The sequence below is a fragment of the Pelodiscus sinensis genome, chromosome 11, assembly GCF_049634645.1.
Source record: "Pelodiscus sinensis isolate JC-2024 chromosome 11, ASM4963464v1, whole genome shotgun sequence".
Lineage (NCBI taxonomy): Eukaryota > Metazoa > Chordata > Testudines > Trionychidae > Pelodiscus > Pelodiscus sinensis.
The window spans coordinates 22,825,405-22,850,878 of record NC_134721.1 but is presented as its reverse complement, the minus strand read 5'-3'; the positions used below and the strand labels follow the sequence as shown (position 1 = coordinate 22,850,878).

The 25,474-nt window shown below is 40.8% G+C and overlaps 1 protein-coding gene across 2 annotated transcripts in view; it reads left to right on the top strand.

Moving 5' to 3' along the window:
• Positions 1 to 25,474, top strand: part of C11H3orf22 (chromosome 11 C3orf22 homolog) — a 95,488-nt gene that overhangs the window by 47,503 nt on the left and 22,511 nt on the right. For both annotated transcript variants that reach the window (XM_075938780.1, XM_025183140.2), the window contains exons 18-28: positions 779 to 884; positions 2,449 to 2,654; positions 4,436 to 4,524; positions 5,972 to 6,043; positions 6,603 to 6,735; positions 7,609 to 7,757; positions 12,320 to 12,488; positions 13,566 to 13,627; positions 15,571 to 15,631; positions 21,116 to 21,147; positions 24,642 to 24,664. In XM_075938780.1, coding sequence (XP_075794895.1) covers positions 779 to 884; positions 2,449 to 2,654; positions 4,436 to 4,524; positions 5,972 to 6,043; positions 6,603 to 6,735; positions 7,609 to 7,757; positions 12,320 to 12,488; positions 13,566 to 13,627; positions 15,571 to 15,631; positions 21,116 to 21,147; positions 24,642 to 24,664 — 1,102 coding nt within the window. The remainder of the gene's footprint in view (positions 1 to 778; positions 885 to 2,448; positions 2,655 to 4,435; positions 4,525 to 5,971; positions 6,044 to 6,602; positions 6,736 to 7,608; positions 7,758 to 12,319; positions 12,489 to 13,565; positions 13,628 to 15,570; positions 15,632 to 21,115; positions 21,148 to 24,641; positions 24,665 to 25,474) is intronic.

Genomic DNA, 25,474 nt, shown 5'->3' with positions numbered 1-25,474 from the left:
GATAACTGTGGACTGTAATGAATCTTTTGATGTTCTCCGGTAGGAGGATCAGCAAACCTGCTTCGTGGATATAATTAGACAGTGCTCTCCACATGGCAGCAATACCAGTATTATAACTTGGTTACAAGCTGATAATTGTACTATAGCTCTGGTCATGAACAAGGTCAAAACACAATTCACCTCACCTGGTCATTTTTGGAATCATGAGTGACATTCTGGCCCTGTTGAAGTCAATGGGAGTTTTGCCTATGTGTTAACCATCTGAAAGTACAAAGTCAACTGTGTTGCAACCTTCATAAAATCTCAGTAAAAGTCTGTAATGTAGGTGGGCTTAATAGCACAAATTTACTAACATGGTTTTGTATTGAGAAAAAACTCTATGATCACAAGTCAGGAAAATTGCTAGAGCTGTACTAACAACATCCATGTCTAAACAAGGTTGCATGTAGCACAGGAATACTGGCAGATCTTTTGACCCAAGGAGCAGGTCTGTATAGTGGAAATAAATTTTATTTTAAAAATTGATTTCTACTAATTGAGTTTAGCCCTAAAGTAATGCAATCTTAGCAAATGCTGTGTCTGCCTGTACATTACCAGTATACAGAGCATTACCTCCTCATGAGTCATGGTTATAAGTGAAAACTGAAACTCCATTGCAAATCTGGAGAGAACTACTTGTTCAATGACATGTGAAATGACCATCAATAAAGTCAAGGAGGAATTCAAGATCAGCTACTCAGAATGTTCAAATTATCCCTGTGCTTTCTCTGTCTCTAAGGGGAAAAGGAAGAACCAGATATCACTCAGGATTCTGAAAATGATCACAAGGGCCCTGTGGTAGCAGTGGATGCCTGCAAGACCCTCTCTCTCTTTCTAAGCTGTGGGTATGTGAAGCACTGAACATCATCTTATTTATATGGTAATCAGATGGGTTTTATGCGGGGTGGAAGCTCAACATATATCTGTGAAATGTATGAAACCTTATCATTTGGCTGATAATATTTCACACTCTTATAGCTGGTGCAATAGGTTTTCCATGCAATAAACTCAAGCTTGGTAACATCACTTTGGTTTTAGTATTGCTGTTAAATTATGCATGATTAGAACCTTTCCCAGGAGAGATGCTGAGAGTACCACTTATGGACAAAATGGACCAAATTCAACCCAGCTTTCAATATAGCAAGTATCTAGGAAAATCAGTGTAGGTAGAACTGAGGGAGGATCGGAACAATGTGGGAGTGGGATTTCAAACATAACCAAACTAATTGAAGGGAGCAGCTGAATAACCCCATATACATTGTCAATGGAAATTTCTTGTGCAAGCTAAGCTATTGTTTAAAAGAAATAAAATATAAAGAAATTTCACAGGTATTGGTGGGTTTCAATTCAGTTCCTATTGGCCAACATAAAACCTGCCTTCACATTTAGTAATTAATTGGAATCTTTGGCAGTGTTAAAAGAGACATCAAAAGCTGACAATGAATGCAGAGATAGAACGCTCTTCTTTCCTTTAGAGGCAAATTCTTCAGAAGAAGGAATGAGTTTTACTGAATGGGCCACATTTGGAGGAGTTTGCATGGCAGCTGTCTGTGTAAAATACCAATTGTGTGGTTATTCAGTTGCCTTCAGACATCAGAACGTTCAGTTATCTAAAGTAAATTTTCTCTTAAAAAAATCTGTTGGAATTAAACCCATTCTCGGGCTATGTCTACACTAATGTGCTTTATCAGAAAAAGGTATGCAAATTGCGCTCCACAATTTGCATACCTTTTCCGATAGTTTTTTTGGAAGAGGCTTTTCTAAAATTTGGCCCATCTACACTGGGTCAAATTTCAGAAAAAAACCCTCTTTTGGAAGACCCCTTCTTCCTCATGGGAGGAGGAAGACAGAGCTTCCGAAAGAGCGCATCTGCTCTTCCACCAAAAAAAAGTGGAAGAGCAGAAGTTGGACATGGAGAAGTTTTTCTGGGAAAACCCCATAGTCGAGACATAGCCTCAGAAACAGAGGAAGGGCTTATTCCTCATTAACTTTCTAGATTGTCTTTGATGCTGAAGGTGCTATACTAGATAAATACTCTCACTGCATAAAAGGCCTTATGATAAAATGTTGCTCCTTTCTGAACTCTGAAAGTCTTTGCTTTTGGAGAGTTAATTTGGTTATTATTAGTTAAAGAAATCTACTTTGTGTTAGGAATAAAATTACAGGGTAACCAAGAATTTCTCTCCTTATGTGTTCTTACTGAATCTACAGGGTAAAAATTTTGCCAGATGAAACCTATGCACCTTTTATGTTCCACTGAAATCCTATTTTCATGATTTAGTGAGATTTAAAGGGTGCACAGACCTGATACTGGCCCTCTGTGCAAGGGAGGAATTCACCTACAGAGAATTATAAAAATTTGTATTAAGACTATTTGATAAGAAAGTTTCTGATCTCTTTATTTTCCAGTGCTGATTACATGGTGAAACTCTGGGATATTCATAAAAATTTGTTGGCCAACATTCTGCTTGATAGCACTCTCAGCTCTGCTTGTTTCCTGAACGATTCTGGAGATATTTTAGTGGGTTTCAAAAATAATCTCTATATCTTGCCTCATAGTAAGGCACTGGGTATCTCAGTGACAGATACAGATATTTCTGGAATCTCAACAACAGGTATGACATTAGGCAATCTTATGTGGATACATTTACTCTCTTGTTAGGAATCAGGTATTTTAATCATTTGTTATGATTTTCATGTTTGTTATGATTGTTATGATTTTAAAATATATTGCACCATATTAACTATGAACAGTGCTTTAATAAAAGGGCCAGTCATGATGATAATTTAGGTTGCAGTTAGATTCCAATCTAATTTTGTATCAGAGGGGTAGCTGTGTTAGTCTGGATCTGCAAAAGTGACAAGGAGTCCTGTGGCACTTTATAGACTAACAGATGTATTGGAGCATAAGCTTTCGTGGGCAAAGACCCACTTTGTCAGATGTATGTCATCTGATGAAGATGCATCTGACGAAGTGGGTCTTTGCCCACAAAAGCTTTTGCTCCAATACATCTGTTAGTCATAAGGTGCCACAGGACTCCTTGTCACAATCTAACTTTGGGCACTTTACTGGGCATTGTTCTCCTTTATATGCTCTTATTTCAAAGTGACATACAGTATTTGCAAGTCAAAATGAATGCTTGACTACTTTTAAAAAGAAAATTATAAAGATCTTATTCTTAAAAGGCAAACCATCTTGGATCATTTAGTCCTTGATTTTACTTTTATAAAAACAATAGTTTTATAAATCTTAATAATATTTGAAATGTTGTCAAGATTTTTTCCACTTTTCAAATAATACACTTTTTTACTTTCATTTTTCCTTCAACATTTCCAACCAAATATAACAGCATTGTTTTAGTTGTGCACAGCATCCAGAAATGAATCCAGAAACAATTCAATCTATGTTCCATATTTGAGCTGAATGAATTCAAAGGATGAGTGAATGGTGGAGGGCAGGGGGAGGAGGCGGAAACACACCAGGCATCAATTGTAAAAGGTACACCCAGTTTGGGTATTTTTTTCATTCTTAAGTAATCTAAGATACAGTAACACAGATAAGGATATTATAATCTATTATATATTTTGAAGTGTTTATTTGTGGATTTGTTTTGTAAAATAAAGTCATACTTCAGGATTACCTACAAATACCAAATTTTGCATTGCCACTTAAATTAACTGAATGTACTACTTTTTACACTGGAGTATGCTGGGTGAAAGGTTTAAATAATTATTTTTGTTTTTTATCGAAAAAATCATAACTATTATGATTAGAATTCATAAAAATATTTGCTAACAAAATTAGAGTTTGTACTGTTACAAATCACAAAATAATTCAAATTAGTTACAGAAAGAGTAATGCTGAAACAAAAGACAGGACTATGCAGCACTTTATGGAAGCGTTAGGAGTTTCTGATTCAAGTTTACTATGTACGGTAATTATTTAACAAAATGAATAATATTTGAAGTTGAAATCCTACTAATTTAAAACTGTTCTTTTACTTCCCTTTGCAAGCACATTAATAACAATTCTATTACATATACTTAATTTCTTGAAAAAGCGGTGAGGAGTCCTGTGGCACCTTATAGACCAACTGAAGTGTTGGAGCATAAGCTTTCGTGGGCAAAGACCCACTTTGTCAGATGCATCTGACGAAGTGGGTCTTTGCCCACGAAAGCTTATGCTCCAACACTTCAGTTGGTCTATAAGGTGCCACAGGACTCCTCACCGCTTTTGCAGATTGAGACTAACACGGCTACCCCTCTGATACTTAATTTCTTGAACTTTCTTATAAGTGTAATCTACGCAAAATGACTTTGCCCTGTCAACAACAAGCTTCACTTGCTAGTATTATATATAACTTTTTTTCTTGTGATATTTTAATATCTTTACCAGAGTCTTTCATTTATGAAAACCAAGCTTTAAATTACCAAAAGGAAGGAAAAACTGATGTCTCCGAAGTCACTGACATGGACTCTTATCTGGTATGTTCTAATTGCTTGAACCCATACTGTTATCAAATACACAAGAGAAACCGATTCTGAATGAGCCATAACATTCATAGACAAAACATTAAACCAGTTCCACTGAAGAATTTCTGATACTAGCAGCAAAGTCTGTCATTATGTGCTAAATACACCGAAGAACAATAATTCTTGCCTCAGTTCCAGGATTAATGAAGATTCTTCTCTGACTTTCTATAGTAGGAAGTAGGTGATAGGAAAAGATACTGTGTAAAATCCAGAGCTGGAATATGGGTTTCCTAATAAGAAAATATTTCAGTTCCATTACTAGATTTATTGTTCCACTTTGTTTTACTTATAAACTTTACCTCAAAAAGTAGAGATGGTTGCATACTGCAGAAAAGTGAGCTGTTCCTATTATATAGGAAAGAAAATGTGTATAAGTTAGGCTGGGTGACTGAATTAGCACTTGAATGTGAACGCTCCAAATTTGATGGAGTTTATATTTCTGAACAGAACTCCTCTGCATGTATTATACCAAGTTTAGTATCATTCCTAATTTGTTCACCTCTCCCCATTTTTAACTGTTTGTACTTTCAGTCAACCTGCAAGTACTCTAAATGTATATGTGCCTTACTATTAAATATAGAATACAAAATTTCAATATTAAATGAAAGTTTTGCCAACATTTTCATTTCTTTTTTCAGTTTGCTATGGAGCTGATTAAAAAATCTAATTATGAAATTATTATCATTTTTTTCACTGAAATTTGGAATTTTGATGTAAGATGAAAGTGAAATTGTCATGAAAACTTTTTGGGGAAAATGGATTTTTTTAACCACCTCTAATACTGAGTAATATGCTTCTCACCATTTATTTAGTCAACTCTAAGATTTTATTCTGAAAACCATGGGCGCAAATTCTTATATGTACATTTTCACAGCACTATAGTGACTAAGACCTTATAAATTGTAAATTTAAAAACCCCTGTCAAAAAAAACCAACATTCTGGCTCATAGTGGTATGGAAAATAAAATAACCACTTTTCCTGCAATTTAACCACATAGCAAGAATTCAGTTTTTCCTCTATATTTTTAGTTAATATGTCATAGTTGGTTCCTCTTCCTAATACAAATGACACAGAGACACACACAGAACTTTCCTGAGGGCATTTAGGTCTATGGTCCATTTGAGCTTCGCTTAAACCCATGACTGTTATATAGGTCTAGTGCCAATATTCTTCTCTGGATAGGGGTACATTTTACCCACTGAGGATAAATTCTTCCTCCAATGAGACTTTGCACCAATGGACCTCATACAGTGTTTTTGTTTGACACGGATGCCTGATGACTAGAAACACATCCATATGAGTAGCACCAAAAAGAACTGCTCACCAATCTGTTTGTATAGAAACATTTTTCTCACAGATTTATGATTGTTAGGCCTCAATTTTTTCTCATTCCTCTAGATGCCTTACATGGGATTTAATTTCACCAGTAACTTCACAGAATTGCTGGTTTCACCAACAGGTGGAGAAAAGGTTAGACTCAGTTAAATAGTTAAGTTTCTTTGAAATCTGAACATTGTGTTGGAAGTAAACATGTATTGAGCCATTTTGATTCCCTGAAGTTATATAAGCCTTTCTAAGAGCTTGTACACACTACCATTTATGGCAGTATAACTTATGTCACACTGGGATGTAAATAAGTCATCTCCATGAGCAATATAAGTTACACCAACTTAAGCACTGCACTATGTCTCCCATCAACATAAATACTGCTTTTTGGTGGAAGTGGTTTTATTATGCTATTTGGAGAGCTCTCAACTATCTACATAAAATATTTTAATCAGATATCCTACAGCAGCGTGACTATGCTACTTCTAGTCTAGACTAGTCCTAAAAGCAGAGCACGTGTCACCCCAAAAGGGTCACCATCAGCCTAAGTAGGACCCAAAATGTAAAGGAGGGTGTTCCACTGAGTTTATTGGGAAATTCATTAGTACAAGAATGTGAACCTACAACTAGTTCATTTAACAATTTATTACTTGTAAATCAAAGAAACATTGCTATCTGTGCATACTCTACTATCATCCTCCAGCTGCCCTGGAAGTTGCCGTTGGCCCCTTCACAGATTTATTGTTCTCCGAGTATCTCAGCGACTTCACTGAAGATATTTGACTTTCTATTCCAACCTGGACCCCTCAAGATAGATGAGCAAGATAAGGCAGAATGTAAAGGCTTTTTTTCCAATTCTATGTTTCGTATGCTTCTATTTATTCAAGAACTAAAGTAAATCTGGGTAGTATCCTAAACGCTGAACCAGATCCCCAGCTGCTGTGAACTGATGCAGCTTCATTGACTTTTTTGGTGCTAACCTGATTTTTACCAGCAGAGGGTCTGGCCCTATAGGCCAGATTTGCATAATTCCCTGTGCACGATGAGTCTGTTGTACACCCAAAATGCCCCAATCAAAGGGAGGTGCAAATGCTCATCACTTCTGAAAATAGTTTAAGGAGGAAGTAAAACCCCACTGCCATCACCTGAACATCTATCTATTATTAGATCCATAGTGAAGTTTTCAAAGGCACCTAAATGACATAGTTCCTAAGTCTCATTTTCAACAGTGATTTAGGCACATAGGAGCCCAAGTTCCATTAACTTTCACATACCCACAAATGGTAGTTCATGGAAGAGTTGGCTTCCTGGCTGCCCTTCCCTCCTGTAAAAATGCCAGAATGGAGGGGAGTGGGCAGCAAGTCATCCCTTAAATAAGTGTGTTGGTATTTAGAGAAGATAAACTGTCTTAGAGCTTCCTCTCCCTTCCCCCCCAAATAGCTGCCACTGAGTTGCCAGGGGAGTGAAGCCAATTAAGAGGAGGAAGCATGTGTCTGCACAAGGGAGGGACTATGGGGGAGTACCAGAGGTTCTCAGATGCCTTTATTAAGCATTCTGTCTTCTGAAATATTGAGTCAAACATCCTGAAATCCCTTCTTATTCTAATAAGACCTGTTTTCCACGTGTCAGAAAGCTTCCTCATAACATTTTCTTTTTAGAGTGTCATAACAAAGGGTATAACTAAAGCAGCCATTACTCTTTTCTCCCAGTGTCTGAAAGAATGATCCTGACTGATGATATGAAATACTTGCTTGGCCCCAGAACTACACGAGATGTGGATTTGGAAATTCCTGAGTTTGGAATCTCCCCCTGTTCCTCTCCTCACAGTGTATGTTCAGAGGCCCACCTTGAGGAAAAGGTTTGTATGAAACCATTTCATGCTGCTATACAGAGTCCAAAAGTAGGTCAGGTGTGACTACCCTCAACATAGTACCTACCTTTTTCAAGATGGAAAGGAAAAATAGTGATGGCTCAAGTGTATTTTGGCGGTCTCATTTTGAGGCCCCTTCTCAAATGCATTGATTAAACTCAGGACTTCTTACATACAGCCAGCATACTTAGAGTTCACAATAAATTTTCCATAATTCTGTTTTACTATGCTGACACCTGCTGGAAGAATACTGAGCACAAGTAAATTGTGTGCCTGGGAATTTAGCCTGACTTGCATCTCATCAAGAATGCCTATTATTGCCGTGTACATTGCTATTACAGAAAGTAATTTGGGAATGTTTCTGGTTTAGTCCCTAAGATTACAGTTCAAGTGTAGATTACAGTTCAGAGTTTAGGAATATATTTTTAGGGGTTTTTTTCTTCTTCACAGCACTGGAATGCAACCACAAATACTCTAACTTTTTCACATAATGAATGTTAATGCAGTTTATACTGTTCATATTTTTAACAAAAAGTGGAACAAATTTTGAAAGAGAATGTAGTTAAGGGCATAGAGGTGAACAGTAATTGCTATAAAATACAACATTATTTTACAAAAGGTATATCATGCCAGACAAGCCTGGTCTCCTTCTTTGAGAAGATAACTGAATTTTTAGAGAAAGGACATGCAATAGATCAAATGTACCTGAATTTCAGTAATGCATTTGATATGGTTCAACATGGGAAATTATTAGTTAAATTGGAGAATATGGGCATTAATATGAGAACTGAATGATGGACAACAAACTGGTTAAAGGGGAGACTATCACATGTCATCCTGAAAAGTGAATGGTGAGGATGGAGGGAGATTACGAGTGTAGTTCCTCAGGGACTGGTCTTGGGACCAATCCCATTTAACATTTTTATTTCTGATCTTGGCAAAAAAGTGGAAGTATGCTAATAAAATTTGCAGATGACACAAAGTTTGAAGATAATGCCAATATGGAGGGGGGCTGGAATATCATTCAGGAAGGTCTGGATGCCCATGTAAACTGTAGTAATAGAAATAGGATGAAATTTATAATGCAAGTTCATGCATATAGAAACAGTAACCGAGTGCACTCCTACCACCCTTTTCTGAGTGCCGGCTTCCCTCCAAAATCAGGCTCAGAGAGACCTCAGAGTTGTGCAACACCCATGTCTTTATTCACCTTAGCTCTTCCCACCACGAGTGCCAAACTACATACATTCTTTACAGGGTTTTCTCTTTTTACAGGCAGAGTCAGTCTTTTGCTAACAAGTCTCCAATGCCCTTTGTGACTGACCTCTCCCTCACAGCCTGCCCTGCTCTTTTCCAATTTGTATAGCTCTTGGCTCTGTCAGACTGGAAGGTAGCCAATCCTCAGGCATTTTCATCAGCACCAGTCTGTTCCCCTTGGTTGGAGCTGACAGGGCAGAGGTTAATTAGGTGCTGTTGTACCAGCACCATGTTACAGGGACTAACAATGAGATTTTTTTCTGTAAACTGGGGATTTATTGATTGGAAGTGGCAGAGAAGGAGAAACACTTAGGTGTGTTGGTTGACCATAAGATGACTATGGGCTGTCAATATGACATGGCCATGAAAAAGCCTAATGAAGAACTAGCATCAGGTGAAGGATTTCCAGTAGAGAAAGGAAAGTATTAGTCATATTATAGAAGGCACTAGTGAGATGAGAACTCATCTGGAATACTACATGCAACGTCTCTCATGCTTAAGAATTCAATTTGCAACAGGTGCAGGAAAGGGCTACTTAGATGATCTGACGAATGGCAACCCTACCTCGTGAGATGAGGCTCAAAGAGTTTGGCTTTGTTTAACCTATTCAAAAGAAGGCTGAGGGGAGAGATAGTTGCTCTTTATAAGTACATCAGAGTGATAAACACTGGGGAGGAAGAGGTGTTACTTAAGTTGAGCACCAATGTGGATATAAGGACAAATGTCTATACACTGACCCTCAAGTTTAGACTCAAACTTAGGCAAAGGTTTCTAATAATCAGAAGACTGAAGTTCTGAAACAGACTTCCAAGAGGAGCAATAGGGGCAAAAGCCCTAACTGGCTTCAAGGTTGGACTTGATGTGTTTATGGGGGGGATGATATGAGAGGACTACCTATAATGGCATGTGGCCCATCAGTGACAATCCATAGCAAAAACTCCAACTGCTGGAGATGGGACACTAGATGGGGAGGGCTCTAAGTTACTCCAGATAATTCTTTCCAAGTGTCTGGCTAGTGCAGTGGTCCCTAATGCGGTACCCCAGGGTGCCATGGTGCCCACCGGGGCATTTATGTGCACTCGCCTAGCACCGCCCCCGGGAGCGCAGCGCAGCGCATGCACGGCCCCTGCCCCGGGCGCCCAGCAAATGCACGGCCTCACCCCCGGGTGGCCTGGCAGCCCCACCCCCGGGTGGCCTGGCAGCCCCACGCGGCGCCCGCCACCCAAAAAGGTTGGAGACCACTGGGCTAGTGGGTCTTGCCCACATACTCAGGGTCTAACTGATCACCATATTTGGGCTTGGGAAGAAATTTTCCTCCTGGTCAGCTGGGCAGAGACCATGGGGGCAGGTGGAAGTTGCCTTCCTCTGTAGCATGGGGCATGGGTCACTGGCAGGTTTAAACTAATGTAAATTATTTGTAACTTGAAGAATTTAAACCATGATGTGCGGTCTTCGTTAACTTAGCCCAGAGGTTCGGGGTCTATTACAGGAAGCGGGTGGGTAAGGTTCCGTGTTCTACAGTGTGCAGGTGGTCAGACTAGATCATGACAGTGGATGCTTCTGTCCTTAAAGTGCATGAGTTTGAGTCTGTATTGTGCAGATTTTTGTTACTAATCTGCCTGAGACGTCAGGTGATCAGGCTGAGGCCACAGGATCGTTAAGGGAGGAGGTGACGGAACACACCGAGGCTATGTCTACACTCGTGACTTCTTGCGCGAGTAATATGCAAATGAGGCTAAGCAGGGAATATCGCCAAGCCTCATTTGCATACCTAATGAGCCACCATTTTTTTCAGAAGAGGCTCTTGCGCAAGAAGGAGCATCTACACTGCCCCTTCGTGCGCAAGAAAAACCCTCTTGGGCAATGCTGTTACACCTATTACTTTTCAGGAAGAATGGCACTGCGCAAGAGGGTTTTTCTTGCACAAGAAGGGGCAGTGTAGATGCTCCTTCTTGCGCAAGAGCCTCTTCTGAAAAAAATGGTGGCTCATTAGGTATGCAAATGAGGCTCGGCGATATTCCATGCTTAGCCACATTTGCATATTACTCGCGCAAGAAGCCACGAGTGTAGACATAGCCTAAGTGTCTAAGTTTTAAAGCTTTATTGATAAAATAATAAAATAACAGCGTAGAGTGATGGGTGCTTCCCACGTCACTCAGAGGAAGGAAGAAAGCGCTGGTGCCCGAACCCTAACCCACTTTCATACTCACACACTCGCTACCCGAGGCTGGCCAGGCCTGGGTGTAACGAAAGAAGAAGAGGGGGAAGGGTGAATGGAGTTTGGTCCTGTGTACACAGGTCGTCCAGGTTCCGCTGTGATCTCTCTGAATTGCTCCAGCTCTCAGGAGGGTTTTAAGTCCTGGGCTCCTTTTGGGGTGTTCCATTCTGCAACGTCTGGTTCTGGTGCTCTTTGTGACAGTCCAAACCGGCTTTCTGTGGTCTCTTTGACTTTCCCAAAACACAACGGCTAAACTCTGTTCTTTTCTTTGCTTTCCTCTATGCTGGCCTTCGCTTGTCTTGCTTGTTATGGGCTGGCTCTGCTCAATTGAATTTGTCTTTCTTATGGCTGATGAGTGGATTCCAGGCCCCCCTTCTTTTTTGGCTGGCAGCTGAGAGTCAGATGTGTGCTGTGGCCTTTAGCTGGCTGGAATCAACATCTTATCTTCAGGCCTAGCAGGAGAGGAGTTAACCCATTCTCTGCTTTCTTATTTCCTCCCCCTCTTGTCCCCCCTGGCATCTCGCGACCTGCAAAGGAATCCTTCATTCATTCCACACTCACACCTTTGACCCTAACCAAAAGGCCCTGCGATGCTTGCCACTGCATTAGCAATATTCAGTACTGACCTGCCTCCCCAGGGGGACCCTTTGAGGGAGGGAGCCATTGGGGTGTGACAGTATTACAGCAATGGATATTACAAGCAGCATCCCAGAGAATTACACAAAGGCGGCCAAATGCCGTTTAATGAAATATTGCTCTAATTGCCTGAATTTAAACCATATATTTTTATTTCATATCCACATAACAGATCTCCTTTTGCTTATTCTGGTCTCCTTGTGCACAGAAACTCCTGACAGCGAGATCCACAGTGGTGGAGACCACAGCATGCAGAAAGCAAGATCCACAATGTGGTTCTGAAGGAAGAATTTTGCACATAATCAATTAATCAATACCGGATGGATTTGCCATTTTGCAAGCTGTTGGTTTAAAAAATAAAACATAAAAGAGGGATCTTAAAAAAATAGGTGTTTTCCTCCCCCAACAACCAACATTTGTCTGCTTTATTTTTGTTCAGGTTAGTGAAGCTGAGAGTGAATCCCCTGACACAGAATCATTACAGCATATCCCAAGCACTGAACAGCACCAAATCAGAGAAGAATCAGACCAGGCAAGAACATACCTTCATACGGAGGGAGAGTTCTGTTTGGACAAAACTCAGGCCTTACAGATAAAGCAGGAAACAGGTATTAAATGTCTTCTTTTATTGTTGGCTTTTACTGTGTATCACACTTCTACAGATATTCTCCCCAGGCTTCAGCCTATGCTCATTGAAATCAATGACAAAGCTCTCACTGACTTTATTAGTGCGGGACCAGGGCCTTTTGCTCTATTGCTGGCTCTGCCACTGACTTCCTGATTTCCCTGACCAAGTCACTTAAACAGTCCGTGTCTCTAACTTTTCTGTCTGTAAAATGGATACATAATGTTTACCTGAAATGTTATGAGGATTAATTCATGTTGGTAGTGTTTTGAGATCTGATGGAAGATGCTACAAACTGGAAAATTATTATTATACTAACATGTAATTAGAGATTATATGTTGATCAGAGATGGAGCATGAGTGTTATTCAAATTTTGCTTGTTTTACTCATGCAAGAATGACTTCAGTGGGAGTACATATCTAGTAAGGAGCATGATAGAGGTTTTCAGGTATCTAAAAGGGTGTCAGAAGGAGAAGGGAGAAAAAGTGTTCTTCTTGGTCTCTGAGGAGAGAATAAGAAGCAATGGGCTTAAACTGCAGCAACGGAGGTTTAAGTTGGACATTAGGAAAAACTTCCTAACTGTCAGGATGGTTAAACACTGGAATAAGTTGTCTAGAGACGTTGTGAAATCTTCATCTCTGGAGATTCTTAAGAGCAGGTTAGATAGACATCTATCTGGGATGGTCTAGATGGTACTGGGTCCTGCTGTGTGGGCAGGGGACTGGACTTGATAACCTGTTGAGGTCCCTTCCAGTTCTAGTGTTCTATGATTTGCCCCATATTTGAAAATGCCTTCTAGATCAGTTATTCACTCAGCAGTGTGATCATAGCCTTGTTGGTGAGCAGATACGAGAGAGACTGGTAGGTGAGGTAATATATTTTATTGGACCAACTTCTGTTGGTAAAAGAGACACTCTCAAGGTTACACAATACACATCTTCAGTACTCAGTGTGCAGTTCAGCTCTGCTTTCTTGATACACACACACACTTCTGCCCACACCAACAGTCTTCACAGAAAAAAAATCACATTATAAGTTCTTGTTGTTCCCGTTCTGAAGGTTCTAAAAAAAAGAAGAAAAAAGCTTCAAAGAGAGACAGCTTGCCATTCAGCAAAGAAAAGGTATTTTCTCTCAGCATAAGTGCTACAGATAGTATTAGAGGAGCATTGGCAATGACTCATGCCAAAACCATTGATTATTATTTCTGATGGGTTTTTATGAAGTTTGTATAGCAATGCTAAAATTGGTAGCTGAGATACATTAACTATAAGTGGCATAGAAAAGTCCAAGAGGTAATTAATAATTCTCAACTCAGAGTGGGATTTGAACAGTGTACAGTAAATAAGTTCTAGTACCACACTTTAAACAGAAAAGAAAACATAAAATATTAAATAACTGCTCTGGAAGTGAGCACCATGAATTCTGTGCACTGAATGAGGCGGGGGTCTAGTGGAAAAAATAGTATGTGATCATGCAATTAAAGACTGTATTATAATTCAAACGCACAAGAAATCCAGATTGGATCATGCAGACAACCTTAGTTTTGATATATTCTAACTTTGAATGCATATCTTTGCAACATTAATGATCTTTTAATATAGTTTGTTGTGTATAATAGACCACTGATGGGCTCAACTCACAAAATTCCAAATTAATATCTGGATTTTGAGCATCCTCAAAACTGAGAGGTTTAGCTCTCAAGTTCTGATTTGGCCCAACTCAAATAAAAATGCATAATAATTTAATAAGATTCAATAAAAATATACTTTAAAATATATTCCTAGTTATTAAACAGAGTTTTCCCCTCCTTGTGCATTTGCTGTTGCATAGTATGTTCTTAAACATCACTTATTTATTTATGATTTAGAAGTGTGTGCCCAAGAATTTATCTAGTTCAGAAGATGCAGGTCTGAGAAAGACACACACACTAAAACATAAAAGATTTTCTTCAGAGACTCAGGTACCTGTTGTTGTAAATATGGGTTACCAGTTTACCTCAACTGCTGTTGGATGGCAGGAGAGAAAGCTTGGTGATGCATTTAGAATACAGTTTCACCTTGAAATCATTTTATTCATTTAGAAAATTAATGAATATTAAATAATACACAGAAACCTCCTTTACATCAGTGATTCTGTATAAGATGGTACCTCAGAAGAGAGTAAGTTTTGCTTCAGAAGGACCCGAATACAAATCTTAAGTCAGATTTATTAAACACATTATTAACGTTTTCTTGTAAATCTGGCATTCCTACCATTTTCTCCAGAATTGCTCAGGCCATTGGATTGGCAGTACGGGCGGGGAGGAGGACAGTTGAAAGAAATTCTATACCTAGTGTTACCAAACTCAGCAAATTGACAATGCATTGACAGTGTATTCATAATGGAATATTACCTGCTCGAACCTGTATTCTCCATAGATCCAGTGCATAGCGAGGGGAGTTGAAGAGTGGGGCAGGGTGCCAGTTTAGTTCCCCTCCACTCCCCCTGTCATCCCTCAACTAGCCTGCTCCTCCTCCACTGGCTAGAGCCTCCCCCTTGCCTCTCTGCCCCCAGCCCGACCCCGCTCCACCTCTGCCAGTGGGCTAGTGTGTGCGAGGGCCCAGCCCCAAACCGGAGGGGGTAGGGGAAGACACAGTACAAGCTCTCCCCCCCACCTTCCAGGGTCGGGTTCAACCAGGCACCAGGTTTGAGGTCCTGTGGTGGGGGGAGGTGGACGGGCAAATTTTGCCTTTGCCCTTGGGCACATAACATGATCTCTATGCTTCTGCACAGATCTCACTTCCTCTGTATTAATTGTCAGGCATCTGCAATCTGCCCCACTTAAAACACATTAATCTGAAGAAGTGGGTTGTACCATCTATGTGTTTTGTTAGTCTTTAAGGTGCTGCTGCACTATTGGTTGCTTTTTAAGTTTTTCCAGTTACAGACTAACTTGGCTACCTTCCTGAAATTTTTAAGACACATTAATTACTATGCTAAGGCTCTTGTAGCCTGTGCTGGGTATCGTATCTCCCTGATCATTTATTTAAAAAGAAAAATGTTGAATTCTATTTTTTTTAATCAGAAGGCCTTGATGGCTAGAGACCTCAAGACTGTCTCCCCGGCCCATTCGACTATTCCTATAGGTAAGGTCAGATATTCCAACTTCATTATAAGTTTGTACTTGAAATGATAGGCATTAACATTCTCTTCTTCACAGAGTGATCCCAAAAGACATTTTGCAGTAATTAATCAAATAACTCACAATAAACCTTAAAGGAACTAAAAATCTTTTGTAATTAAAGGTATAAATTGTTGAATTTCATCATACCTGGTAAGACCGAAGACCAAGGAATCTGTAGTCTTAAATGTCATTCAGTGGTGCAATTTGGATATTTGAACATACATTGACTTATTTGCACATTTTCTTTTCTGCCCCCATACCAATTATTTACCCTCCCACTGCTTTTTCTTTGTCTCCTTAGCATTTTCCCCTATCCTTTCCCCCTCCTTAATTTTCCTCAGCCTTAGAGTCCTAACTCAGTCCTTCAAGAACTTTGGCCATAGTGATGAAGTCTAGAGTACCTTCTCCATACAACTCCTCTGCTCTCCCAATGAAAGTAAGAGATAGGAACAGCAGGTGCCCAATATTAGCAGTTTACTGATAAATCTGGGAGACTTAACAACTCTTTATCCCAAGTCATTGCGATATTGGAAGCAGGACTGTTCATTGTTGAAATCAGATCCTGTTGTGCTAACAGTTCAAGAAGGTTCTCCAATAGCTCAAGTGTCAGGGACCTGTGTTTTGGAAGCAGGAAAATCTGTGTTCTGTTATCTCCTCTGCTGCTGGAATGTTCTGAATGACTAATATAATCTGCAAAAGCGGCAAGGAGTCCTGTGGCACCTTATAGACTAACTGAAGTGTTGGAGCATAAGCTTTCGTGGGCAAAGACCATGCATCTGACGAAGTGGGTCTTTGCCCATGAAAGCTTATGCTCCTACACTTCAGTTAGTCTATAAGGTGCCACAGGACTCCTCGCCGCTTTTGCAGATTCAGACTAACACGGCTACACCTCTGATACTTAATATAATCTAGTGACAGCCATGAAGCGGACATGTGCTTAGTGGTTTTTCAGGCCTGGCTTGACAAAGCCCTGGCTGGGATGATTTAGTTGGGGTTGGTTCTGCTTTGAGCAGAGGTTGGACTAGATAACCTCCTAAAGTCTCCTCCAATGCTAATCTTCTATGATTCTCTGTGGCCCCAGATTTGTTGAAATATGATGTATTCTTTCTAAACGTCTCTTGGTTTACAAGCTGTCATCACCAGTGCAATTGCCTGGTGCATAATTGGGGCAGAATTTAACCACCAATGTTTAATAAATTTGCCACTCTGTCTTTTAACCATGAATGGTCTGTTCCATTGACCTAGAATGATTCGCACTTTAGAAGTTTCTAACAAACGACTTTGCTCTCCCAAGAGCTGTATTAATTCTTCAGCAAAGCAATGGTCAAACATTTTTGCCATGCAATGTCTTTCATTGACCTGAAGGTGGAGCACAGGCCCTATTTGTTTTAAAACTTTTGTTCTAAAACATAAACCTTTCTATATGACTGATCCCAGAGGCTCACTGATGCTGAACGCTGGCCACAAGGCCCACTGGATTCAGTGGGGATAAAAAAAAGCTAGACTGGAGATGAAATTCACAGGTATTTCATTACAGAAAAACTCAGGTTTTGCACATTCAGATATGAAACCTGGACCAAAGGATCCTTCACTAATTGTGCTCCTGAGGCCACCCTATTGTTTAAGGCCCAGGAATGAATAGATTATATCTTCTCTTTCAGTGAACAAGCCCATTGTATTACACAGGAGTTAGAATTAGAGGGGAAAGATAAGGTTAAAGGAGAATATAACTGAGCAGAGGCCAAGCCTTCCATTCATCTCTGTTTGCCTTTGTTCCTGAAATTGGGGTGGGGGAAAGTAGTCATGTCATGATATTCAAACCTTGTGGCTGAATAGGCCCCATCATAACAGACCTTATTTTTCTATGTTATCAGTAAGGGTATGTCTACACTACCACCCTAGTTCGAACTAGAGTGGTTAATGTAGGCAACCGGAGTTGCAAATGAAGCCCGGGATTTGAATTTCCCGGGCTTCATTTGTATATTGCCGGGCGCACCATTTTTAAATGTCTGCTAGTTCGGACTCCGTGCCCACAGCTACACGCGGCACGAACTAGGTAGTTCGGATTAGGCTTCCTATTCCGAACTACCGTTACTCCTCCCTGCCACCCAGACCCTGCACGGCCTTGCCCCTGCCCCATGCCAACACCCTACACCCCCATCCTGCTCCTTTCCCCTTTCTCTGGCCAGACACCTACTCCTGGCTTGCTCCAGCACCCTACCTCCCACCCAGATTCTGCACCTCCATTCCTATCCCACCTACTGTCAGCTCTGACCCCCACACTAGACCCCTCATTTTTGGCCCTACCCCAGAGCCTATGGAGGCCCACAAAATCCATTGACCCCAAATTTCCCAGAACTTTCTCCCATTTCCCCTCCCCCTCCCCATCCATGGGCCTGGAGTACCAGGGGAGTGAGGTGTCTCAGGCGCTACATCAGTCAGGGCTGGAGGTTTTTGGAGGCGTTGTTCTTTTGCTTCTCACTTGTATGGTCCTCAACTGATTTTTCTGTGGGACAGTGGTCCCTGGCCCAAAAAACGTTCCCCACCTCGGACATAAATAAAGACCATATTGAAACCTTTTGTGTTGGACGTAATATTTTAGTTTATTTATTTAAAAATGAAGCCTGGCCAACAAGCCCCCAACTGGGGCCCAGCCCCCATCTGTCTGCAGCATCATAAAACTCCAACAACCCCACATGCCCCAACCCTGAGCCCATCATACTCTTCAACCTCCTGCCCTGAGCCCCACATCCCCAAACTCCTGCACCCCCACATCCCCACCCCCTGCCATAAGATTGACTGAAGACAGCCTGAATATGTGCATGAAGCTAGATTTGACCAGTTATGATGTAAACTTCCAAGAAATGTACGAAAAGATGCAACAGCAGAAGTTCCATTAAATAAAGTCTGTGAGTACAGTGCTTCATTTATGCTATTATTAATCATTATGTCAATTATCAATACTATTAAGTTGTATATTTTCAGTCATGCAAACAGGCATTCTTATATGGTTCTTTGACCAGTTATTCTGAATTTTGATGTAGTTTCGCTCTTTGGTTTGAAAAGGCTGCTGACCCCTGAGCTGGAGTGAGATTAATGGAGCTGCAAAGAAAGCTCTGATTCTGCTAGGCCTAAATACTGAGACGAATGATATTTTAGAGAAAAATAAGGCCTTTATGAAGGACACTTTTGTCTCTGTGCCCACAATGGATTTGGCGCTTCCTAAAGTTAGTCTTCTGGCTTCAAAGTAGATGGTATACATTTCTGTTGATCTGTGGGGTAACGGTGGTATTCAGATTTTCAGAAGGTTCCATGACAGCATAGAAATGTCCTTTCAGGAATACTGCTACTGTCAAATTTCAGCACAAATGCTATTGGAACTATTTATTTATTTTATGGTTTATAAAACACAGCTCTTGGTGTGCGTACACAAGTATAACATCACATATCTCAGGATCTAACGACATAAGGATGCCCGTCCTAGCCCCACTGAACTCACTGGGAACCTTACCATTGACTTCTGTGGGGGAGAGGAATTGGGCACAAAATGAAAACTGAAAAGAAAAAAATATGCCCCCAAAACTATTCAGCCCTTCCCAGCTCACCCCTTCTGACAAAGGTTTGAGTAATAGACTTAACAACATGGCCTTGATGTCAGCCAACTCATTTCTATGAAGCCAGTGAGGAAAACAAACTGCAGAGTCAAGGGCCTTTTACTAAGAGCCTCTTGGCACCATCTCCCAGACCTTTTAATCTAAGGTTTGCTAGCTGATGCAGACCTGCTGATTTCAACCACTGGAATAAAACATAAAGAGAAAGACGGTGGGCAAAGTGGCCAGGATCAAAGTTGCATAGTGCTTTGGTGATCTAAGATATTGTGCAAAGGCATTTCCTTTTGTATGTTAAACGTGGGATGTGAAATACTTCGTCTTATTCTGATAAATTATACCTCCACGTAAGATAGTGATAGAAACGTAGCCGTGTTAGTCTAGGGTAGCTGAAACAAAATACAGGACTATGTAGCACTTTCAAGACTAACAAGATGGTTTATTAGATGATGAGCTTTCCTGGGCCAGACCCACTTCCTCAGATCAAATAGTGGAAGGAAGTAGGTCTGGCCCATGAAAGCTCATCATCTAATAAACCATCTTGTTAGTCTTTAAAGTGCTACATAGTCCTGTATTTTGTTTCATCTCCATGTAAGGTATGACATATATCATGGACTGTCTGCTTCTCAGAGGAAGGCATATCTCTATTCCATTGTATTACTGACATTCTAGAAAGCAGCACAAAGATCTCCACAAAATTAGCACTCGGAAAAAAGAAGTAACATCTTGGCATCCGTCACTACTGTGATGCCACTGCTGCCAACGATGTAAAAGCAGGTCAGTTCCCTCAGGTTTGACAGCCTAGTCTTTAGGTACAGTAAGTAAAGTACTCATCTAAGTCAGGTAAGGTCCTTCATTCTCCAGCCTACTTTTAATTATAATTGCTGTCGTCCTCATTTCTTTTGTGAAAGCTGCAAATGCAGTTAGGGTTCTGGTATGCTGATCTCTGACAATATCAAATGTTCTAAGAACTCTTAATCGAAGGCAGTTCATGAAAGCACCTCAGGGAACACTTTATTCTCTGTGTTTAAAAGGACATGAAAGTACAATAGCTCTCTTTATACTGGTATAAAGCAGTTGATTGATCTTGGCAGTTTAATAAATAATACAGTTGCTTCCATTAGACACTGTTAATAGACTCCTGCCTGGACTAATGTTGTATTAAGTTGTTTAAGTGCTTAGATGTTGTCTCCCCACGTCTTCTCTGAGTTAATCTTTTATCTCCTGAAGGTAGAGCTTCCAACAGTAACCCCCAAAAAGGGCATGAAGAGCCCAACTCGTCATCCCTTTCTCTGTTTTCATATGTACTGTTGCAAGCAGCAAACTACTTATGTTCCTGGCTTGGCCAGTTGACTGGCTAGCATCTCATGTTTGGAGGGATTCAAATGCACTTGTACATGTAGAATCACAGACACTTTGTATTAGAGGGGGTCAGGGTAGAGGTGGTTTCAAGATGAAAAGTTTGAATCAGTACATTGAATTTTAGGGTGTTTGAATCTAGATTTTTATTTCAGTCCACTATAAAAATATGGATCAGTTCCAAAATGTATCTCTATGTTCAGATTTCAATCCTAAATTCAATTTTTTGGGGCCCAACCCTATTTTTATGTTAACATGAGCAATAATGCCATTTGTTTTATATGGAGAGAAGTGCACTCAGTGCTTTTGTTTCTAAAATGTGAGGCCTGTGTGTGTGTTTTATCATGAGTGATATGCCAGGGACCATGAGACATGGTACAAATGCTAAGACTGAAGAAATGTGCAAGTAACATTGGTAGCTAGGGATCATAAAACCTTTAGTGTGTTGTCTTCTGCTTATTTTTTTCTCTCTGTGCCAGGAAAGAAAATGATTCCTACTCTTCCACCTGAGGTATGTGATAAACAAGAGGGGGAAAATGCTTTGATCATTGGGAATATGTTCCAAGGATTTTCATGACCAGAATTTGATGCTTTGAAAACATGGCTTATGCACTGGCATGTGTACAGGGTGTGCCAGGTGTGCCCAGGCACACATTAATGTCTTAAGGTTGCCAAGTGTCTGGTTTTCTACTGGACAGTCTGTTTTTTTTGGGCTCTGTCCGGTAAAAAAAAATCCAGAAAATACTGGACATGTGCAGTGTCTGGTATTTTCTGGTTTTCTGACCAGGCTCCTGGAAGCCTGGCTCGGGGAGTGGCTGGAAGGCAGGGCGCGATCGGCGCTGGGAGCCCTGGTTGCGTGTGAGGAGGAGGGGCAGCCTGGTCTGTGCTCCTGCACGCTGGTCAAGCACGTGGTGGAGCTGCAGCCAGACTGACTCGTGCTTCGCCTGAACCGTGCGGGGGGCAGGAGCGCCCTGGGATCTGCACTGCCCAGGTCAGTCCCGCTCCCCAACCCCACCGCCAGCTCTATCTCCCGCCGGCTGGTTCCTCCTCCCAGTCTTCCCCGGCCAGCCCCGCTGCACCCCCTGCCAGCGCTGCTTCGGGCAGCCAGTTCTCCCCTCCTCCTGAGCTCGCCCGGCCAGCCCTGCTCCCGCTGGCCTCCCCTCCTTCCCCCCGATCTCCACCGGCCAGCCCTGCTCTGCCCTCCCCCCTCCTCCTACCAACCAGCTCTGCTTCCCATCAGCTGCCTCCCCCCCCCCCGATAACCGCCGGCCAGCCCCCGACACCCTCTCACCAGCTCTGCTTGCCAGCCCCCCACTTTCCTCCCGGTCAGCCCCACTCCCCTCCCGGCTGGTCGTCCTCCCCCCCCCATGAAGTGTGTCCAGTATTTTTTTTTAAGACTACCTGGCAACCCTATAATGTCTCCAAAAAAAAGTAACTTTGTGTTTTAATGTAATCGCATGATATGCTTTTTTAGTTTTAAAGTATGGATTGCTGTATTATGCAATAAGCGCTGAATTGCACATGTAAAAAACAAACTAAGAAGTACGTCCCATACTTAAGTTTGTATTTTTTAAGTAAAGTTTAGTTGTTAATTTAAAAAAAATTAAGTTTAGTTAAGTTTTAGTTTCTTTAGTTTGTTTGATGAATAAATATAATGTCCTTTATGATTGAGTATTCAATAAATGTTTGCCTTTAAAAAAAAAATCTCTGGGTGCACACCTTAATGAAATGTGCTGCGCACGCCTATGGGCTTATGGTATTGCTGTTATGCATGTTCAGAATTTTTAAGAACTACAGAGTGTTTCCAGTTTGACTCTCTGAAGACTGTGTTTCCTCCAACTTAAAACCCATTTCCCCAAATGAGGATCCATGCAATGTCATCTTTGTTCCTGCTGATAAAGATTGGACAGATTCCCTTTGGAGTCGTGCAGAGCTCCAGCTTCATTGCTTACAGGAGTTGCTGCAGAGGTGATATGAATTGACTTGGCACCTGTGTGTAAGATCATTCTGATTGTAGTGGATGTTTACCATTCCTAGAGTCAGTAATTCATTTGATTATAATAATTATTAGCACTCTTGCTGTTTATCTGGAATATTCTATCTGGGCATGTTTACTGGAAACAAAGCAAAAACTGGGGAGTTAACATCAATCAAAAACTGTACCTAGTGATAGAGAAATAGTCAGAGTTCTAACCTGGCACTCAAGAGAAGAGGATTTTTGTCTTTGCTACAGACATTGTGTGTGATCTTTGGCAAGTTACTTAGTATACCAGTGCTTCAGATTCCTGCCTATAAAATGGAGATAATATAGCTCTGCCCTACCTCACAGAGATGTTGTTAGAAGAAATACATTAAAGAGAGAAGGTGCTTAGATCCTACAGTAATAAATACTTAAGATAGATAGCTTGCTCAAATAGAAGAAATTCACACTGTGAGGAGAGGATCAACAGCTTTGGGTTCTTTCAGATCAAGAGGGGAATGAGCTCCAGAGCTAAAAACCCTTTCCCCAGACTTGTGTGTTCGAGGCTTGTGGCTGTTATAAAGAGGACCTCTTCTAGTTTCAACTGTTGAAGTAGTGCTTGCAGTTTTTGAGGCCTTTCCACATTGTAATTTAAAGTTAAAATAAAAAAACATTTCCGTTCAAATACAAAATCCTGGACTGGAGTCATGCATAAGCTTCGAAATGGTAAATGGATTCATTTAAAAAAACAAAATTTTTTTGTTGAAAGCTACTAGCTCTGAGTTCAGGATTCTCAACATGTGAAGTCAGAACTAATGATGTTACCAAAACCTAAATGTGCCAGAAAGGTAGCTCTTTGCTCTGCTGTGAGTGCTATTGATTTCTTCATGATTCCTGTGTGAAAGACAAAACTCAGCTCTCAGGTCTTGGTAAGTTAAGTAATTCAGTTCATTTTCAGAATCATGCTGCTGAAAGGTTTTGTTTTTTAATCAGACAGGTAGGATTATTTCTTTTCTCTAAGATGTGTGAGCAATTGCTGCTTCTGTCAGTAAGGGTACGTCTACACTGTGTAGCTTTTTCAGGATACTGGAGGTATCCTGTAATATCTACCCACCTCCACCCCTGTCTTAGCAAGCCGCCTGTTATTTCGAAATATTTTTCAAAATAATTGGTGCACTATTTCAGAATCCCCATAAGCCTCATTCCACGAGGGTTAAGGGACGTCTCAAAATAGTGCGTTATTCCAAAATTTGGTTCTGTGTAGATGTGCCAAATTTCAAAATAAGCAGTTTTGAAATAGAATTGAAATAAGATATGCAATTTGCATAGCACATCCTAAATGGACAGGTTTCTTCCTGTGCCCAATGTGCAAGGACTATTAATGAAATCTGCAATAAACACCTGAGTACTAGACATACTCAACACATTTTGCATCTGGCTGACATGTCAGGGAACTAAATCCTCCTAGATATTTTGATGCTTTTAAACACCATTTAAGGACTGAATGTAGGGACTTTTGGGAAATGCAATACAGAACCTTTCTTTTTAAGATCACCCAGTGGCTGGTTGAGGCACATTAGCAAGGGGTATTGAAAGGGAAGCTTGTCTTGCTGAATATGTGGTACTTGCCCTTTGCAGAGCGGATAAGGTTTCCAATGTTGTCAAACTTGCACTTTTCAGGAGCTCAAGCTCATGTGGATATTCCCAACTGGATTTAAAGAAGTGACTATTTCTTTTTGTTAGCAATTGAGGTCATTCGATTAAAATGGCTGCCAACACATAATGATGTAGAGCAGAAGAATTAGGAAGCTGAGATTTGAACCCAAGTTATGATCTTCTGTATTGTAGCCACATGTTCCAGTTGCTATTTTTCCATAAGTACTGAGCACCTCCTGGGATGTGCTAAGCACCCACACTGCTCAGAGAGGTCAATAGGCATTGAAGATGCTCAGCCCCATGCAAGGTTTGACCCTTTGACTCCCATCTCTTTAGTTAGAAATCATGTTGTTTTATCTAATGCTTGTCTCTCTGTCTGTGTGTTTTAGGCGGTGGCGCCAGCTGAGAAAAGGTATGCGGAGTGGAATGATTAAATCATGCATTTTCAAATAATCAAAGGCACGCTCTTTCTGCTAAGCAAGAATGTGGTTTCTTTGAACAGACATCTAACCAGATTCAGGATTTCTTTGGGATTTTAAATTTCTTAGAAGAACAATGGAGGAAAACTGAATCTGGTTAAGGCTGGTTCTGCTCTCCTATATACCCAGGGCCAGATGTAATCTCATTTATATTCTTTTCATGTTTCAGCTGACAAAAAATAACTGTGCAGTCTGATTTCATTCTCTAAAGAAAATTGTTCCTATTGTGACAGTGTTTCAAAGCATTTCACACCAACATCCTTATTCTATGTATGTTGTTGGCTATGACTGCAGCACAGGAATGACACTTCAGTGAAACAAGTGGAAGGGGGACAGATTGTTACTATATATTATTTGTCTAGGGCCAGGCATGGACCAGGACCCCATTGCACTAGGGGCTGTACAAGCACAGAAGAAAAGGATGGTCTTGCCCCCAAAGAGCATATTCATTATTTTTGTTCAACTGTTCTCTTCCTTCATCACGAATTCCTAACGTCGTAACAGCTTCCAGCTTGGAATGTACCTCCCTCAGTTCACTGGACTCTGACAAACATTAAAGCCAATTGAGACTACTCATGTGCTTAAAGTTAGGCAGGTACTTAAATACTTTGCTTGAATTAGAGCCAAATAGTACCATTTAGGGACTGGCCAGTGTCTGGATTGTTCAGAGCTACTACACATAGAGGGAACTCCAGAAGATAACATGCCTCCATCATTTGCACTTCCTGTAATGCTAGTAGGAA